This window comes from Scomber scombrus, chromosome 3 (genome assembly GCF_963691925.1).
Source record: "Scomber scombrus chromosome 3, fScoSco1.1, whole genome shotgun sequence".
In the NCBI taxonomy this organism is placed as follows: domain Eukaryota; kingdom Metazoa; phylum Chordata; class Actinopteri; order Scombriformes; family Scombridae; genus Scomber; species Scomber scombrus.
Window position 1 is genome coordinate 7,408,279 of NC_084972.1, and position 21,069 is coordinate 7,429,347.

A 21,069-nucleotide genomic window follows, 5' to 3' on the forward strand; every position below is an offset into this window, starting at 1 on the left:
TTTATCCCTAAACGAGCTGGAATGCTGCAGGAGGTCATGACCAGGCTTCTAGTGGCTTTTCTGAGGACCAGAATGAAAACTCTTGAATGTATTAAAACTCCATGTGTCTAAAGAGCTTGTGGTGGCTGCACTTAACTTTTTTTAAACAATGACTTATTGTAGTTTTGACAACCCTGTAATACCTTGCTTCTTTTTTCAGTTTTTCTTAGTCTGTGCTACATTAATGTAATTGTTTTTCCTATTTTGTGTGATGTTTCCTTTCACTTCTTTTCTCCCTAGGAAAGCACTTTGAATTGAAACTTTTAAAGTTCTGAATAGACTGTGTGTGTGTGTGTATTATTGTGCACTACATCATTTGTGTATATGTATTGTACATGTGTATGTATTATGGTATTTTGGGTACTAAATCCTTTTGCTCATGACATGTCAATGTCATGTCGTGTTACGTGTGAAGCCCACATACACGCGTGTGCATGTATGCAGGCACGTACAGCACATGTTCTATGTTGTCTCCCGAAAAAAGTTCTGTAAATGTTTTTGTTATGATTGTTTCGAGTAATAAATCAATAGTGCAACATGTTAATGTTTATGTATGCGTGTGTGGGTGGAGGTGAGCTCTGTCAAATATCTCTAGTAGTTATTAAAATAGCTACTACCGTAAATATCCATCCAGACTTTTAAACCGAATCGCGCTGCTATTGGCCGGCCGCCGGTCACGTGGGGTAGTGCAGTCAGTCGCTGTGCCTTGCCTCGAGCCAGCGCTGAGTGGAGCCTGTCTGCCAACAGCTTCAGCAGCGGCTCTATCTGGATCCTACTACACTCACTGACAATTAAAAGGAGGCCCCTTTTTCTTCTTATTTCCGAGGATTATTGTTCACCATGGGCGACAAGAAGAGCCCTACCAGGTAATGCGACCGCCCATAGTCGGTTTGTACTTGTTTAGGGCGTTATGGGCTCGATATTTGGATGCGTTTCTCTCACTCAGGGATCGTTTCTCCCTTTTTCACTTGGTATGCCACAGCTAGCTAGAATAGTGCAGTCACTATGGCGGCTTCTCGCTCCCTACAACCCAGTCACTTAACAGACAAAGGGAAATTTTTCAGAGGATACGCCTGGCATTCCCTGAAACGCTCTTCCGTCTCGACGAAGCCTAATGTGGGGTTCAATGTCGAAATGGACATTGTTCGCTATCGGTTTTATCAGCCGACATGCTTAGCTTCGATGCCGAAAAAATCTAGCATTGCTTGCCTGCCTGCTAGCCTAGCTGGCGATACTGTCGGACGGTGTGGATAGTCGCTCGCTTCGCCACTGTGGGGATTTATTAACCGAGGAGCTCTACTTGCCGGGACTCGAACCCAATATTAATGACAACACCTTCATGATGCTGTGCCGTGCTTAGTCGCTTGTTATATTAGATAATGGCTTATGTTAGTCCAAATCTCCTTTCTTGTTAATTCATGAAAAAAATTTGTTGGTGGCAATTACAAAACTAACTTGACCTTAACATTTGTCTCATTTGTAAGGCCAAAAAGACAAGCCAAACAGACGGCTGACGACGGCTACTGGGACTGTAGTGTCTGCACCTTCAGGAACACCGCCGAGGCTTTCAAATGCAGCATCTGCGATGTGAGGAAGGGCACATCCACAAGGTAACGTTGCGCTCCCTCTCTCTCCTTCTCTCCCTCTCTCTCTCGTCTGAGCGTCTCGTTTTTCCCCCTGCTTGGCTGGCTGCAGCAGCATTGCATCGCAATTTATGGGAATGACAACTTTGATCGACAGCCTATTTGTCTGTGAGCGATCGGGGACTTGTTGATGGGGGGATCTGGCGAACATCTCCCCGCCGTTTTGTCTGGATTATTTGTAGTTTTCACATCTCATGCGACTAAAAAACATTGCATTGCTTTTTTTTTTTTTTTATGCGTTCGTCTAGGTAGGCTGGCTGCTTCACTAGCCGGAGGGGGGGTGGGGTGGGCGGGGGTAGAGGGACCGTACTTCATGATGGCTGTACAGCTACAGCGCATCAACAGAGCAACAGCGAATGGGCTGCGGTTTATGGAGTGAAAAGAGGTGAATACGTGTGTGTGTGTGTGTGTGCGCCTACCACCTACCTGTAGGATCGCAGAGATTCCTAAAAATGATCAGATTGAGTGTGCATAAAGTGAATGTACAGTAAGGAGATGAATGTATTTCTTAGTTAAGCAAATTGGTTGTAATCAAGATTGCAGATACATTCCAGATGTGCATTTCTGCATTTGCTCTCTTTTGTCATTCAGTTTAAGCCGGTGTCAATTCATGCCCATCTTGGTGTGACACTTGTGTTCAAAGCTCTGCCAGCTTTTGTCCCATATATTCCAGAGAGCTATATTTTACATTATGAGAGTCTATGATTAATTATTTTCTAAACTCAAATCACTTCAGCCTTGCTTTGTCCCCCAAAAGCTGTTTACAAGTGATTTGCTCTCAGAAAAAATTCCTCCAGATTAATCATATCAACATTTAGAGTAACTGGCTTGTGTGTCCCGTACATTTCCCCTGAGCTTTTTAGTCAGAATGAATTTTTGTGATGTCAGCAGAAGACTGCGTCTTATGGGAAACGCAGATGAAATCACTATGTAACTCGTATGTCATGATGGGATTCCCTTTCGGTTTTGTGTGTACACTTGACGCCTCCTCTCTCTGTTCTGGGGAATGTTGTCGCTGATAAGTAGCGTACGCCACAGTGTGAGTTTGTTTGCTCATGTCATCGGTTTGAATGATGAGACGGAGAGATGTGTGAGTCATTTGTGGGTTTGTTGACAAGTCCCTCGCACACTAACCTTTCCAGCTGTGGTTTTTACAATGAGTGGCTCGGCTGCCACCCCGGGTGCACCGTCGACGGGGAGAGCACTGATGCCGGTTTACCGAGAATCCAAAAAAGATTGAGTTCAGTCTTAATTGTCTGATCCCCCCCCCTCCTCCCCCTCCGATCTTATCCTAGCAGAGTGTAGCTGAAGACCACGGTTGATGATGCAGGCTGAGCAGGCTGCACGGCGAGAGCAGGAAGCGGAGACAAGCATGTCATAGCCACCCAACCACGGTGCTTTGGCAACAGCCCAATAGCCTCTATTTGGTAAATGACATCACTGGAGTGGTTGTCGCACATGGCTGTTTGATCTGAATTGTTAACCTTTTTGATTTATGCGATTGTTTAGTGGCGGAGCTGTCTTTTACTCTAATGAGCACTAATTAGCTGTCTTTTCTCCACTGTTATACAGTAAAGCACGAAAGGAGAGCAACATGCTCTCAGCCAAATGATTCACACTAAAGGCTGTTTGCGGATTCTTGTCTCAATGCTTTTATCTGCGGCTCCGCATTGAATAGGCTTTTATGCAAGAGGACATGTGTGTTCACAAATTAGAGCTCCTCGGAGCGCCTCTGTTCTTAACTTTGAAGTGTGATTCAGATCGCCCTCGGTCTTTTGTGTGGACTAAAAGATAAGCTTCACTATTGATTCGTGCAGTCACTTAAGACATGTTTTGAAATGGCTCGGTGTGAATGTGTGAAAGGTAACTGTCCCACAATCCCCAAATGTTCCTCTTTTTTCTCTTTCCTCTGTGTCCTGGGATGAAGGTCAGCTGGCATTGACTGTTCTTGTCTCTAACAGTAGAGACAGAGAGGAGAAGATAGATGTAGCTGTTCTGGGCTGCGTCACAGCCAATCATGCATATCTTCATCTGTTCCTGATAAGCTGTTGGTACAACAGGTAGCAATCAGAAGACACCAGCGCAGTGATTTGGTTATCAGCAACAGTTTGTCACACAGGGAGTACCGAAATGTCGTAAAAGAAATTCAGAATCAAATGAAAATTTCCCCCTTAAAGCTCGATACATGCATCCCTCACAGTCTGCACTGAGTCATCATGACGCCAGCTGTTTCTGCAGGTGTTGATGCAGAACATACAACAAACAGGATTCATGATGACAGACAGATAGCAGCTCACACCATCCCGGCAAAGCTTGAAGCGCACAGTACTTGTCCCCTGCCAGCAGTAGGTAAGCCAGGTAACTGCGGGTCACGCAGCTCTGGTTTGTGCTAATGGAGCCAAGAATGTGTGTTAACGAGAGCAAAACTCTGGCTGTGGCATCAGCATGCAGGGAGGAGGCCCTGCTCTCCCCAGCCGAGCGCTGCCTAACGAACCTGTTGACCCAGTCCAGCTCAGTGATGTAACACGATACCCGAGAAGGCAAAAAATCTAGCCTCTGCCACTCTGACTCTTAAACAAGAAAGCTCCCTGCTTTTTACACCTGACCTCGCTGCTAATCTACAAGTCCAAGTAGCCCGAGTGTTCAGCGTTCACATTCAGCTCCTTTTTTAAATTTTGGGTAACCAGAGAGGGGCTCGCATAAGCATCCCCTGTGAGGTGCATGCGATCATATTTAAATGTTTCTGGCATCTGAGCCAGATCGCTGTGTAAACGTGATACCAAGTTGCCGTACATCAGTTTGCTTTGTGGCAGTGTTTGGTATGCACCTCTGGCAGCCCCGGGGCCCAGGGAGAAACCATTAGGAGTCCTCTAAAGTTGATTGATGGTGGGGGGATCACAGGAAGTCTTGAGGTACCGCAGTCTTTTGACTACTGCGCTGTTATCTGTGCTCTGTTGCTGCGTTTTTCAACCATTTCAAGAAGCTCCCATCTGTGCTTTATATAGAACAGAAGAAACAGGAGTCTTCCACTTGTTAGCAAAACGCAGCCTCCTGACTCGATTAAATAAACTGACTTACATTTGTCTGAAGCTGCAGAAAGCACACAGAACCAGAGCCAACATTAAAGCTGATGTAGTAGGATTGGGCTGATGTAAAAACTTTTAAACCAGTTTTATATCAAGCCCAATACTGGACCAATGATACTGAACGTTACCAGTAGGTGTCGCACGTGACTCAGCTGTTCCCGAAAGAGCCCACAAATGAGATTGTAGTGCTCTGAGGGGAAATGCCACACTGGGTCAGCACAGTGTCCAAGGTCTGAAATTAAGAGGCCACTAGATGAAAAAAATCCACGACCAAGCATATTTTTCACAAGCCAAAATAATTAATGGACTCTTTGTGTGACATATGCATTTGTTTCAGTACATTTCATTGCAATAATAAGCTGTTATGTTGAATACAAACTTAAAGAAGAGGCCAGAGCAAAATTTGCAGCAAAATTATTAACAGAACAGAGAGCTTGAATGTTATCAATAGAGTTGTCTACACCACCCACATAATGGCTCATGTGTCATGTATGCTATGGGCACATAGCTGCTACCCGAAGCATATTTTTTTTTCCTTTTTACACGTGTAATTACAGTCATTTGGACTGGGATCTGAGCGCTACCAAAACGCAGGTGACCTACGCTCAACACGGCACCTGAATGCCTCCTGCTCTGCTTTCTGTGTAGACACAGTGTCAGACCATCTCGAGCGTTCGTAGAGTTTAGCCGTACTGTTTTGATACACGTAAAATAAACACATACATGTATACTCTGCACATGAATGAACCAGTAATTACATCAGAGTCATCATGCCACATATTTCGTTACATGACTATTTTTATACTAACATTTTGCCCGCCAGCATGCCGGATAGTTTTCTGAGATTTACCCGCCAAGCGGAAAATCTACCCGCATTTGGAACTCTGCGGGTGTTAATTTCAGACCCTGACAGTGTCCAAACAGAATGAAGGATGGGAACGTGAATAATATCAGAGCAGAAAAGGGGATTGTCTTACGCCGAAGCGGTCAAGAGAACGGAGAGAAATGATGGCAGCGCAAAAAGAACTTGAGCTGATCAGAATATCTGCATGGACTAGAAGGCATTCATTTGTCTCCATATGATAGTGCTGGTGAAATACAATAAGTCACAAAGGAGTAAGATGGTAGTGGATGCTGCCAGGAGATTCTTGAACATGGTGGACATATCTGGAGAAGATCTAGGTATAATACTGAGGGAAAGATTTGGGTCTGGATTATAGATTGGAAAATGTCTTGAATTGGTTTACTTTAAGTGGATACTGTAAATAGTAAGCTCTGTGAAGCTGTTACAATGCAGCAAATGGCCATAATGCAACAATTGTGGATGCCAACCACCATGAAACTCAACAATGGAAGAAAAAGCGAGTGTAGCAGCACCACATACCGACAGCTGAGTGATGGATTGTGTTTTTATTTCTCACAACAACCATTCAGCCTAAGTTTTCTTGTTGTGCTAGGGTGCTGGCATGGCTATGCTTTTCAACTACGATGCTAGCCGTGCTAACTATCTGCTGGGAGTTATAAACAGTCCAGATGGGTTTATCCAGGTTACTGGTGAGATCTGCACTCCACCCATCTTTGGCTTCCAGCTGGATGGACAGCAGCAACTGGCCATGTCAGTGTTGTAGCCTTTGTGTAAAAACACTTTAACATCTCATAATGACAAATGCCAGTTCTTATAAAATCAAACTGATTTAAACTTGTGGACCAAACCAGCAAAACTATAAACCAATCCAACCCTACTATATATACAGCAGTATGAGATGTACAGGTATATTGATACAAGTGTCAGATATAAGGTGGATAATAAATAAATGGTTAAGATAGCCCTTTACTATTAAATATTTATATGAAGGTCCTTTGGAGAAAAATCTAAGCAAGCAATTTGATAAGGTTATATTTATCATACTGTATGTTTACAGTGAATGTAGATGTAAAACAAGAAACTCAGTGAAGGATAACATATTTAACATATTCAAAACTAGAGGTGTACAGAAATAATGCACCATTACATTGTATTGCGTCTGTTTGAATACGTCACCAGTCTGTTCCTCCTGGTTTAGATCAACCTGCTCTTAACAGTGAAAACAAGACACCTGTAGCCTGTTGTATAGACCACTATTGTGTGAATACTGCCATGAGCAAATATTGGCACACATATGAAGGACTGTGGGTTGATGATGAGATGTGTGATCACTGTGGCAAACCCATATGACTCAACCTAAGACAATTACTGTAATTTATCCGTGATTCTGTAGATATCTACATATGTTCATGTGGTTAAGCATATGTGTACTGTATTTACTTTGTGGTTTTATATTTGAAGATAAACCAGTATATTATTAAAGTTAGAATCAGGATTATTAAGCAGAATCAGGATCAGTAAAAATCTGACAGATGATGACATGATGCTGTGGTTTAACACTGAGGCAAAAAAGTAAAAGTGCATCCATCTCTCTCTGTGTGTGGGTGTAAGTGTTGAGCCTGCACAATTATTGTAAGATGAGTGTGTGTGTGTGTTTTTGTGTGTGTCTCATTGTGCGTGCGCCTTTTCTGTCTTTTACAATGATGGAATAGAGTCATTATAATCTGCGGATTCTACCACTGTCACATTAAGGCAAATTGTCTGGGATAATGGAATTACATAAGAGGGGACATGCCAGCGCTCAATTTATATCTGCACTTCCTCATCCCCCCCCCCCGGCTGCCACAGCAGCCCCCCTCTCAGAGGAAACTGCTTTTGCTTATCCAGCATTATCAGCATCTGCGCTAAAACCCTAAGCAGCAGCGGCCAGCCCTAATCTTTACATGTTAATTGCCGGATTTAAAAGTTCTTAATTACTTCATGGGATTTGGCAAAGAGTGCGAGTGATTAAATACAATAGCCAATTTGGCAATCTGACAAAACAAGAGAAATGTAGAGAGAGAGCGCTGCCGTCGAATCGGGGGCTCCTCCCCAATCAGGAAAATACAGGAAAAAGGCATTTGAGGACAAGGAGGGAGAGAGAGAGAGAGAGAGGGAGGGAGGGAAGGAAGGAGAGGAAGGAGGGAGTTGTCAAAATGTGGAGTCACAGCTTAGCTGGGTAGTAAGGAAGGAGGGCAAGAGAGGACAAGGAGAGAAACAGAGCGGTAAAAAGACAGGAGTTTAGCGTGTGTGTGTGTGTGTGTGTGTGTGTGTGTGTGTGTGTGTGTGTGTGTGTGTGTGTGTGTGTGTGTGTGTGTGTGTGTGTGTGTGTGTGTGTGTGTGTGTGTGTGTGTGTGTGTGTGTGTGTGTGTGTGTGTGTGTGTGTGTGTGTGTGTGATGAAGGAAAAGGGGGTGGTGGGGGTGTGTGGATGGCTGCAAGGGGGGGATGTGCTCACTCAGCCAAGAGTCTCCAGGGGCTAAAGCAGAGCGAAGCACATCATTACCCACGGAGGGAGAGAACCAGACCGGACAGCCTCTTTACGGTTTTCTAGCAACGCCACCGTCCACGCACGAAGGACGAGCAGCAACATCTGACATGTCATCGGCCACATATGAGAGAGCAGTATCGAGCGTGTTCTCTTGGGAAAGTGGTGAGGTAATTCCCAGCATCGAAAGCTCATTTGTTGTGGATTCTCATGCTAGTTTAGGAGTGAGTTAATGATTGTTAGTCCGAGCCATAATCTAGAAAAAAAAGAAACCCAACTCGGTATGGGTGCAGAAGTCAGTCAGGATTCCTCTCACCTGTTTGTTTTTGTGTTTGTTTGCGTAATGTCGTTCCACTCGTGCAGAAAACAAGCTGTGGAAGGAGCAAGAAGCCCCCCTCCCTCCAACGCACCTCACGCTGATTTGTCGAGCAAATTCAAAGTATACTCTATTTACACTAAAGCAAAAAAAGAGGGGGGGAAAGAAGACGATAAGACAGGAGCATGATTGGACGGGGGTGACAGACAACCTCACGCACACCACTATAGGCAAAACAACAGAAGGAGGGAGGTGAAGAGAAGCAGGAGTTAGGGATGGCGGGGGTTAATGCTCAGGGAAGAAGACAGAGAGAGAGAGAGGAGGGAAACGATATGTGATAGCAACCAGTGTGACACATCGCCGCTGATGGAAGGAGCTCAAACATGCTTAGTGCTCTATAGCAATGATTCGCTGTCAGTCAGCTCAGAGCCTCAGAGGTCAGTCATGGAAAGAAAAGACTTGTCAGTGTGAAGATAAAGACATAAGTGTTTACAATCTCTCTTCTAATCCTTCTGGAAAAGACCCTTCCTGCTTATGTGTGTGTGATAGACGCACATACAGGATTCAGGAAGTTTCTGCTTGTCAGGATAGTGTATAAGCTTTACAGTTGTTGTAGAAAAAGTAGAAATATGTGATGTTTCTTGTATTCCTTCAGCCTGGCCGTGAGTCCATGAGTACATACAGAGCACTAAAATAACATTGATGGAGCTCTGTGGGGGATCCGAACCCCGCCATCCACACACACACACACACACACATACACACACACACACACACACACACACACACACACACGCACACACACGCACACACGCACACACGCAGTGTTGGGAGAAAGGGGACAAGTGACAGTAATATTAAGCCCTCAAAATCCTGACTGGAAGGGAGGGATGAAGGGATGAATGTGTAATGCCTCTGGTGGGCAGTGGGAATGAACTGAGGAGCGCTGTAGCCCCAGGCCACTCTTCAGGTTATCCTCACTCAACCTCCCCCACCGTCCCCTCCCAGCCCTCTGACTCACACAGATCACTTTACACACGGATCGGCCGGAGGTGACAACACTGCTGCTGTCACTACAGACACACACTGATTAAGAAGCGGCTGACAGAGACACAAACCTGCTGTTATTTTTATGTTTCAGTTTAACATCCCAGTGAATGAATAGCTCAGCTGATGTGCATTGATGGAGGGGTATTTATTAAATATTCTGTCTATCTTTGGACTGAAGGTAATGCTTGCAGGCAGAGAGGTCAAAGGTCATATTAATGGTCCTGGCCTGGAAAAAAATTAATAACTGACAATTAATCGTCAACAGCTTGAATAATTGATTAATCATTTAAGTCATCAAGTAGAGATGTTATGATCAAGTTCATCTGGCTCCAGTCCTGGTTCAAGGCCTTTCATATTGAGTTCATTTCATGCCAACCCAGCCAGAATTCACAACGTTTTTCAATTCATGTCAGGGATTTCCTCTGAAAAAATCATGAAAAAAACCTCTTTTAAATTCATGGGACATTGCAAAATCCTGCAGCTCTTATCCAAATACTTTTTTTTTTGTTATGAATTTGTTCAAGTTAGACCCTCTGAGCTAAATTTAATCATTTTTGTGTGTGTGTGTTTTTTTAATATATGCATGTTCTGAGCCTCACCAGTTGCTCATTTTTCACTGGATTGGGTTGAAATTTGTACCGAACATCCAAGAAACTGTAGGGATAATTGGCAAAATGTGTTTATGTTAAATAGTTGTTGCTGAATGGTTTACAGTAATCAAATTAATAAAAAAAAGAAGTTTTTTTAAACCCAAAATGAAGAATCTTTAATTTTCAAAAATGAACATCTCCACTAGTTTTCACTTTCCTTTCTTTGATTGTGTTTAGTAATAATATACATCTGTCACTTCTGTAAGTTAAGTGATTACCATAGATGTTGCTCAATATAAAAGCAGAGCTGAAAAAACACAATTTTTTCATACTTTTCACTGTCTGCAGTATTACATGCAGTGGTTCAGTTTCATAGGTAGATATTTGTACTATATTGACTTCAAAGTTTTTCTATCTCTGTGATACCTGTTGAGCCTGTTTGGGTTCAGGAAATGTGCAAGTTACAGCTCACAGTTGTTTGGTTAGTTATGGTTCAACAATAAGGTTTGCTCGGCCCCCCTGGGACAAGTAAAATGCCATTTTGGGCAAGTAAATCTAGCAACACGCTCGCCTGATCGAAAAAGATATAGATAATGTTCTCATTCTCTGGCACACAGCAGAGTCTGTACCCCTCAGCACACGCATTGGCACACGTACTTGGTTATCAAAAATTTAGTATGATAGTAGTTTGATGCGTGAAACAAACACACAATCAGGATTTAGTGGGTGCTGTCAAATAGAAACAGAAACATTAAAGTGTTAAATCAGGAAACTTATTGTGAAAGAAACAAGTCCAAAAACACGTAGTATCCCATCAGGTTAGACAATCCGTCCCATTTATTTGAACGAAACTTGGCCAACCAAAAGAATTCAGTGGTGAGTGAAATGAAACTTGTCCAGTCAGGCAAGTGGGTCAACTTTACTCAAACTGATTTCTGACATCATCAACTAGCAACTTTAAACAACAATAAAGCCAGTCAGGGCTAATTTCACCTTAAACAGGTCTGGGCGGATTATTATTAAATGAATTGAAACACCTCCAGAAAGTATATGTAAGAGTACAATTATAATACATTTCATTATTAAGCATCAAACTGCTACTATAATATTTAAATAAGTGTAAAATGACACACAACTAACAACCAATACTGCTCATTTTGTCCTTATCTTGTGTCATCAGTTGTTGGTGTTGAACCAGAGACTACATGAACCGGGTCAGTCCAGGTCCCTGCAGCACTCCTCAAGTCGCCCCGTCCAACATTCGACAATAGAACAATGGAGCACACATATACCCACTGACTGCTTAACATATTCTCGAGGCTCTGCTCCATCGCCCTCCATATCTGTAGGAGGGAGAGGGGGGGGAGGCATCACATGCTCCTACATGATGATCAAGGCGCACTGCGAGTGTTGACAAAGACCAGCGCATGTAGTTGATTGGTTACACTGTTGCCAGAGCATTGTAGGCAGGCGCTGCGATCAAACCCGAAGCCCCTGCGGCATTCTCACATGTTGGATCTAAGTGATTTTTCTCCAGGCTGAAGCTGTAATGGAGAGGGGTGATGGAGGGGTGGGGGTGGCAGTGGGGGTCATTGGTGAATGCATGTGAATAGAGGATTCATGTTCCTGAACAACTTTGTACATCATCGAGGACGAGGAGCAGCCGTTTGTACTTTGTGTGGATGTGGTTATTGACCGACTGAATGAGCGAGTGGGTGATGTTAAATAGTCTCTTCAGCAAGCCGTCTGTGGCCCAAGAATACTGTCGTCTGTCTGTCTGTCTCTCTCTCTCTCTCTCTCTCTCTCTCTCTCTCTCTCTCTCTCTCTCTCTCTCTCTCTCTCTCTCTCTCTCTCTCTCTCTCTTTCTCTCTCTTTCTCTCTCTCTTCACTCAGCTGTCTGCTGCTGCATTCACTCAGCCTGGCAGGAAATAATTGCTTGTCCTCCACACAGCACTTGAAATAAAAGAGCTGTGTTAATGAGGGCTTTCCTGCACCTCTCCCTCTCTCTTTCTCACTGTTTCTCTCCCTCTATCACACTCTCCATCGCTCACTCACTCTCTTCATTACTCTCTCCATGAAGCGCTCGGGCTCATTGTTTTTCGGTTTCTCTAGAAAGAGTTCCCCCTCGCTTCAGCTTTTCGTTCTCAGCCGGGGCAGTATCCCCCGCTGCTGCTGCTGCTGCTCCCGGCTACAGCAAGAGCAGAGGCGTGTCCGTCTGCGCGCCTCCGGGACGGTTCAGGCCGAGCGCAGCCATCTAAATACCGGTGTCAGCCTCCACTGAATTAGGAGCTTTTAAGCATGATGATAGTTATTTGAGGGCATCCCACCGAGGGGAGACTGCGCCACTCCTCCCTCAGCCAGACGGCAGAATTGACGGGCGAGCATAGGAGGAGCTGTCAATCACGCTCTATTGTAGCGCAAAGAGAAGGTAATGTGCTGTAAGCCCTCACAGTGGGAAACGGTTCGACAGCAGGGATTTACACACTCCCCCCACACACACACACTCATACACACACACACAAGCGCAGAGCGGTTCCCCAGAAATTTATTGGCAGCAGCGGGAGCAATTTCACCAATTGGACCCTGGGGTTCACTGCTGGTCCTGGTCCCAGTATCACTTCCAGTACCTCAACTGGCACACACATGATATCTGTTTAATCTGGATGCTTGCAATATAGTAAGTTGCAGTTTAATCGGGATATTTATGCTTATCAATAAGGGCGTATGATCTAATTATGAAGTGTAATTAATATGAATTAAGTGCAAGTAGCAGACACATATGGTGAATCTGCAGCCAGGCTAATGTGCCACGGAGCAGCGCTGTGCAAAGTCACCATGTGTGGTCAGTAAATAAATAATGGGGCAAACAGAGCAGCAGCTCATGGCTGACTTACAGCTGGCACTGAATCACCGCTTAACTAGCAGGGCAGCTTCTGCCGCCGCCGCTGCCTCTCAGACACACACACAACACACACACACAAATCTCAGGCTTTGATCAGGCTCCTCAGCAGTCATTCACCACCTCCTCGGCTAATAGCGCACGCCGCCAAACAAAAATAAGTGATTTCCGGCCCTGCTGAATGCTTGTTTGTGCTTTGTGTTGGTGAACACATGCTATTCTTGTGATTGACCCTTTGACAATGGCCTGAAGGCGTTTGCTCATTTAGCACAACACATGAATTTTTTGTCACTTTTTCACTGGTTTGTAGGAGATTTCCCATCAGAGTCTGACCATGGGACCAGGAAACCAGTGGAACTCTTGGGACTCACTGGTTTCCCACATGATAGACTGCATTGCGTCATCAGAATAAAGACAGGACAATAAAAAAAAAAGCAGAAAAGCAAGGCTGGGAGAATTCCTGCTCATATCATCAGTCATTAGTTTTATATGTCACAGCAGGTTCAGCATAAAGTGATTACAGCTTTATTTGATAAGTATATAAAAGTAGAATATGACTGATAGTCCTGAAAAAGAAGTCCAGTGCTGTAAACCCAACATGTTAACTTGCTTATTAATGATTTAATGATCAACTTCATGATTTAAGCATTTAAAAACTTTGCTGAGTTAACCAAATACTGTGAGAAGCAGCTTTAACACTACTTACTACTACATGGGAGGTCATTAGTTCCAAATTTTTAGTGGACCTGGGATCAATCGATTTGATGTGAATATGGTTGGCAATTATGAGGCTGAGCTGTCATGGGAAGAAAATTTCACCCCTACCTCACTATCTAATTCCCCCCCCCCCCAGCGGGTGCCTCACACACATAGAGAGCAGGTAGAGAGAGACCCTGAGCTCCAGCTTATGGATCAACAGCCCCAGAGCTCATCAGCATTCTCCACAGCTGCCGTATTGATTGGAGTGTAGTGCAAGCATTACGACATGATGCTCTATTATGCCCCGATTGATTGGCTTCTGATCGGCTGCAAGCGACTGTGTGTGTGTAATAGATTACAGCAGGAGGAGGAGGAAAACAAATGAGCCTGTTGGAGGAGAAAAGAAAGGAAATTTGTGAGAAGAATCGGACCAAAACGTCTAAAGTTTTAAATTGAAATTGTTGGTAAAGTATACAGATGCAGGGAGTGAAAGACAAGTGAAGATGGGAGCGGCAGAAACAAGCAACTGGACCTGACAAAAAGATGTAGCCAAATTGAAACACTGAGGCTAACCACTCGAGCAGCTGTCTGAAAACCACTCTCCACAGCAAGCCACTCAAATCAGCAGCATCAGTCCCACCCCACTGCTGAGCTTCTTCTGTTCTCACCACAACTATTTACTCTTAGACTTGTTCCACTGCGGCCCATCCAACTAAAAATGTTAGTTTTGTATCTGCGCAGCCTCATGCTACCACTGTAGAGCCGAAACACACAGCCTAAAATGTTATCATGATGTAGATTATTATTACAATATACATTTAATAATAGTAAAAATGCTTAATATACAGTTTAAAGACTATTCTCCTTAAGAAAGAACCCTAAAGACAGCAGGTTATCAGAATGAATAAGTGACAAACATTCAACAGCACTAATATGACTTCATCTTTAACACTGAATAAGTAACATAAAATAGTAAACTGCTGTGATTCCTGTCACATCAAACACCTCCAACATTTTAGAGGCTGTATGCTGAACATTGATTAAAGATAGTAAAAAGTAAATGTAAAAATGGCAATTTGAAGAAAGAAAACAACACAATTGAGGCATTATTAAAGGTAACCTTGTTAGGTAAACCACGGTGCAGTGCTACCCTCAGAAAAGTTTGTACCCCATTACGTCTTCAGTACAGTCTTTGTCTTTGGTGACATTTTTCCTTGTTTTCTTCTGAGTCCTTTACTCCTCAGAACACGGTTATTCATCATTCTGAGAGTTGTTGTGAGTGGAAACATGCGTCAACCACATGTGTTTGTTTCTGTGCCGTGTGATTGACTGTTTGTGTATTGTTTCTGTAGACTCAAAAATAACAATTAAAGATAAATCCCGTAAGTTTCTCGTGGTAATCGTGCATGATTTTATCTTTTAAATCATCAAGATCGTTTCATTGCCCATTCCTATTCCACCTAGACCTTTTCTAAGACCTTGCTACACCTTTTTAAAGACTCCCCACTTGACCACAGGTCTAGTAAAGCAGTCTGAAGGATCAAGGACTCCGCTCTGGACTGTTGGGACATTACAGAAAGTCCTCCTGCCAGGACTAGGATTGGCTTTGGAAGGTTTGTGTATACACAGTAAGCTAGTAGAACTCGTCGTGTTCCTGTTGAAAGGCCTCCTGAGTGGCCCGTCGAGCCGTTGCCAGGCTGTTTGTTTGCATGCTAAGCTTTTCAAGAGTGTGTGTTAGTGTGTGTGTGTGTGTGAGCGTACTTGTGGTTTATTCCTCACCATGCCTGCCCAGTGCTGGCCTGTTATTAGCTGTGTCGCTGGCTGCAGTTTGTTCTCGGCTGAGTCGGGAGTCTCTGGAAGGCTGCAGTCATCCTTCCCTCCTCTCTCCTGGGGTCCTCTGCTTCTCCACCTCCCCCTTCTAGATGCTTCCAGCTGGTGTCCATTATGCTGCAGGTGTGTGTGTTGGCTCAGGCATTTCGCCGCACCACTTAAGGCACTGTTGATCTGCACAGCTGATCAGAGCAATGCTGCTTTTACTGCGTTTAGTGGTGACACATCAGAAAAAGATGCTTTCATGCTCGTTTTTAGCAAATCAGAGCATCGTTCGTTGGAATTTACACATTTATCTTTACATCTATCTTTGCTTTTATCCTCTCTGCTGAGTCGGAATGATCAAACTCAAATATGATTACGTGGTGTGTGTGTGTGTGTGTTGACGTGTGTTAAAATGAGTCAGAAGTGGATGGAGGAGCTCAGCAAGTGCGGCAGCTCCACCACATCCAACTGAGTCTCAGTCTGTGACAAATGGGGCCAACCCCGCGGTAATCAGATTAGAGGACCTAAGTGACGTGCTGCAAATGTCCCACCTTGTGATCCCGCGCATTCATTTTATTACAGCCGCCAGCTAATGAGATTACCCCTCAAAACAGAGCCTGCTCCATCAGGAAAACACACCTCTGCAGCAGCTGGGAGCAGCAGCAGCAGCACAGCCTCTAGGTTCACTCACCTCTCCTTCTCTATCTTTCTCTCTCTCTCTCCATGCTGGTGCGCTGGCCAGACTGCACTCACAGCTCCACTACCAGTCTAATCCATGTTTGTGCCTTGGATCTCCTCCACAGGAAACCCAGGATCAACTCCCAGCTGGTTGCCCAGCAGGTGGCTCAGCAATACCCAATGCCTCCCCCGCCCAAGAAGGAACGGAGGGAGAGGAGCGAGCGCTCGGACAAGGAGCGCCCAGAAGGCGAAGGTGAACGCGCCATAGGAGAGGGACGTCCCGAAGGCGAGCGTCCGGAGAGAGTTAGGCCAGAGCCGGACACCCCGGAGAAAGAGAAGAACGATAAGAGTGATAAGGAACAGCCAATCAAAGACAAACCCGACAAAGAGAAGGAAATCAGCCCGGCCGTCACGAAGAAGCCCAGCATCAAAAAGACCAGGTGAGCGTGCATGTGTGTGTGGAGGATTCAGTGCTGTGTGTGTGTGTGTGTGTGTGTGTGTGTGTGCGTGTGCGCGCGTGTGTGTGTGTGTGTGTGTGTGCGTGCGTGCGTGTTGTATTATCCTCTTCACGGTGTTCCCGTTTTTCCCTCCAGACCCAAATCAGACACCCATCAGAGCCCACCCAGCGACAAACAGAGCATACAGTCCGGCAAATCAACAACCAAGACCAACAAGAACTCTCACATTTCCAGGTGTGTAACATCGTCTTCTCCTCTGCACAACACATGGTTTCACATCTCTGACTGCACTCTGTGTGTTTAGAGGAAGGCACAGCGAAACCACAAATGATTCACAAATGATCTTTTACACTAAACACCCACTCTCACTTTATACACACTTGCTCTGACTGTTCATGTGTCAACTGATGAATTGAGCAATTTAGTGTAAACTCCCACACGAATGCTAGCAGCCCCTCCCCCCTTGTTGTTGTTGAGACACAGATGTTGGATTTCTAGTAAATAACTAGGGTAACTTTTTTCGGGGGGGTTTTTCTCCCTCATCAGGCCCAAACTGAAGAACATTGACCGGAGCACCGCCCAGCAGTTGGCCATCACCGTTGGGAACGTGACGGTGATCATAACAGACTTTAAGGAGAAGACCCGCTCTTCGTCCACGTCCTCGTCCACCATCACGTCCAGCGCGGGCTCCGAACAGCAGCACCAGAGCTCCGGTTCCGAGAGCATGGACAAGGGCTCGTCGCGGGCCTCCACCCCGAAAGGGGATCTCTCTGTGGGGCACGACGAGTCGTTCTGAGGGTTCCACCTGCGCCCTCTTTTTTTCCTGCCCCGTCCTCAACCCTGCTCAACTACCCCCCCTTGCCCCTCCCCTTTTTTCTCTCCCCCCACCACACATTTCTGGACACTATGGATCCCATAGGGGGGGGAAGAGATTTCAACCTTTTTTTCCCACTGCTGCTGCCCTGCCTCCATTCCATGAACCACCCACCTGGATGCTGAGAGGAGCTGGCTGGCTGAGAGGAAACAGCACAGCGTGCCTGTCGAGAGGGGGAGAGGAATGCCCCCTCCCCCACCTGCTCGCAGGTCGCACGCGTTGTACAGGCAAGGAGAGCTGGGCTGTAAGGAATAAAATGTCCCTACTACCCCCACCACCACACACAACCCCCTCCCCCTGCGGTAGCATCCAGACACTTGTATGTATTGTTTTATATTTGTACGTGGATGTGAGGCCAAGTCGACTTTTATTTTTGTTTGTTTGTTTTTTTGTTTTTGTAAAGAAGAATTCTCCGCTGGGCACAATAACCACCATCATTTTAATAACTTTAAACTATTATTACCCTTATTTATTACCTGTTGCACCTGTATACTTTGATATTTCTCCTTTTTATGTTGAAGCTTTGCTGTGTAGCTCTGCCGATCGATCGTTCCTTCAGTGTTTTTATTACAATTTGAAATGATACAACAAGACTCGAGTCACAGACAGATACACAATAACACACACATTTACACACACACACACACACACACACACACTGGTGCTAGATACACTGTGAAGCGGTTTTGCAAATCTGGGATTGCCCATTCACTCAATGTGACAAAGTGCTGATGAATCAAATTCTCATTCACTTTTCTCAACAACACTGTCTCACTCTGAACACTGTCGGGACCTCCATCAGGTCCGTCTAACTCGCTCTGTACAGGTCAACGTGCATCCGAAGAAGGTCACCACCGAACTTCAGACACCTGACTTTTACAACTAGACTGTCTCTGATTTAGTATGCTATAGCAGATCTCTTCTACAGTATCTTATGTCCTTAACTGTACAGTGTAGGCTGTTGTGTAAAACACTAAAAAGCTGTTGATATTTTCTGCATTCCGTACTTAAATATTGAGTTTGTCTGGCTTGAAAGGTAGAGCTGCCCTCTCAGCTCTTGAGCCAGAGTTTTTCTTTTTAATTTCAGTTGTGACTGAAGGATGGTTACATGCAGTTCAGCTTGGTGAAACCATAAGGAACTGTAAAAAATTCGACCTGTTGTGTCAAGCTGTTGTGAATCGATTCCTTTTATTTTCTTAAGTCGTGGGTCCTAAAGGCGACTTTGAATCTTCCCCGAAACAAGTGCAAAGACATGAATAACTTACAAAGATTGACAATTGAATTGACTTGTTTTATTTTTTTTAATTTTATTTTTTTTAAATATTAATTTAAGACTCCTATCATTGAAGGTTAAAAAAATATTGCAGTAGTTAATGGAACAACACAATTGCTCTTTCAATTTTTTTTAGAACAGCAAGGCTTATTTAAAGGTTTTAATTCACTTTCACCTTAGCTGATACTAGAACATCATTTCCTTTTAACTGTATGAAATTGTATAAAGAATAAATGTGTATATGATATCTTAGTTTTATTTATTGAAGGACCAAAGGAATTTCATAATGACATGATACATAGACAGATGAATAACAATTTGAAATGCAATTATCTAATGTGTGAGATGAATAACAGTTTAAATAAAGACTAATATAATCCATGTAAACGGTGTTCTTATTGTCCACTTGTCTCTGTGCACGGCTAAATCGGGGCAGAGAATGTCACGCTGTGAGCTCGTGAGTTTTGAAGAACACCCACCCCAGCTCCACATTCAGTGGTGGATCTTGGATGAGAGAAAGAGAGAGAGAGAGAGAAAGAGACAGAATGGGGTGTGGGAAGGCAGCTGAGACGGGTCAAAACCTTTTGGCCTCCCCTCCTATTCACTCTGTAGCTCCCCCCAACTCACCAATTGAGCCGCTCCCAGAGCAACTAAAAACCAGGTTAGGTGAGGTTAATATGTCCCCCTGAACACTCGACATATCCTAGCAGGATTTAAAGGAGGTGAGGTAGGGGAGGGGGGGCATGAAAAGCTTTGCAGTTTCACACGTGGGGATGATAATCATATGTGTGTCGTAAGCAATGTTTCAAGTCCAGAAGATAATGTGTTCCTAACTTCTTTTTCTTTTCCCTGCTCTTACGCTATGGTTAATATGTAATTATGTACTTTTATTGCATACAAATATGGGATCAGTGTTCAAAGTGAGGAAAAGCAATGTGAATAAAGCTCAAGCTGGGACTGTTTAGGTTAAAAGGGGGGAGGGAGGGGTGGGAGATGTTTTTGTCCAATTTTTACTGAGAAAAACACCCCGCTTTGTAATGCAATCTATTAGAAACGGGCCCTAAAAAGCCATCTTTTCACCTGCCTTATCTGCAACCACGTTCACTTGACTGAGTACTCCAACAGAAAGGATTCATTGTTAAATTATTGACAAATGGCCATTTGCTGAGTATATGAATTATTGCTTGTATATAGAATTTTAAAAAGGTGCAAAAGCAAAAAACACTATGAAAAATGGCATTGGAGCTGAAAGTCTTTTGTTTTTCCTGTTTCCTTTCCGCGCAAGCAGTTCTGTTCTTGTGTGCGACCAGTAACCTTAATTTACTGTGTAAAGATGGTTACATTTTTTAGCTTTGTTTGTCAGAGACCCAAATATAGAATGCTTGTTTACTGACTGTATAACCTTAACCGTGAATTTCCAATTAAGTGTATTATACAAACTCATTTCTTCCTATAACAATGTCTTGTACAATGCTTTTAAAAGTTATTGCTCGGTTTAAACAAAAAAAAAAGAAAAAAAAGTGTAAAAAAAAATTGTAGGGACAGTACAATAATCCATTCTTTGTTTAATCCAGTTTTCTTTTTTGTGTTTTTTTGTTTTTGTTTTTGTTTTTTTTCCTTCTTTTGTTAACTTATAGCTGATGTGTCATTGTTTCCTCTTGTGAAATGGTCACATTATGTTCCCTGGTGTGGAAATGTATGCAGCATTTTCAAGCGGATCACAGCTCCTTGTCTAGCTTATAATGTTAAAAATGAAAATACATGTTTCTGGCTATGTGCACGACTTTGCGCTTATAGGCTAACCTGATCATTTTTCCTCTGCTTCAAATAGAAATGTCTATTTATGAATTTTGCTTGTAGTTTTTCACAAATAAAATTGTTAAAGTTATCTATTTTTCCTGCTGCTCTGTGTCTTTTATTGATTCTGTCCATCCACACACACACATAGAAGCACATTCACATTGTATTTACTGACATACAAGTTCAGATGTGTAGGTATCACATAACAGGATGTGTGTATGGAGGTCAGACAAGCAGACTTATTGATTGAGAGTGTGTGTGTGTTAGGAGAGGAATCCTCCACAGCACAATGACACATGACATGAGGGAGCCCTCATATTGACAGCAGCTTTCAATCATCCTTCTCTCTCAAGAGGCTGCTTAGCAGGCCGCTTAATGTGTCTGCATCTGAAAAGCTCCCGACCAATCACTGCATTCCTCTGTCGCCACTGATTATCTTTACAGATATGGAAGTGCTCC

The 21,069-nt window shown here is 43.9% G+C and overlaps 1 protein-coding gene across 1 annotated transcript; it reads left to right on the forward strand.

The window, feature by feature from the left end:
- Positions 1 to 786: 786 nt before the first annotated feature.
- Positions 787 to 20,627, forward strand: rybpb (RING1 and YY1 binding protein b). The gene is made up of 5 exons (XM_062415623.1): positions 787 to 905; positions 1,524 to 1,649; positions 16,331 to 16,645; positions 16,799 to 16,897; positions 17,210 to 20,627. Exons 1-5 carry the CDS (start codon positions 880 to 882, stop codon positions 17,457 to 17,459), a joined length of 816 nt encoding a protein of 271 aa, XP_062271607.1. The 5' UTR covers positions 787 to 879; the 3' UTR covers positions 17,460 to 20,627.
- Positions 20,628 to 21,069: the final 442 nt, after the last annotated feature.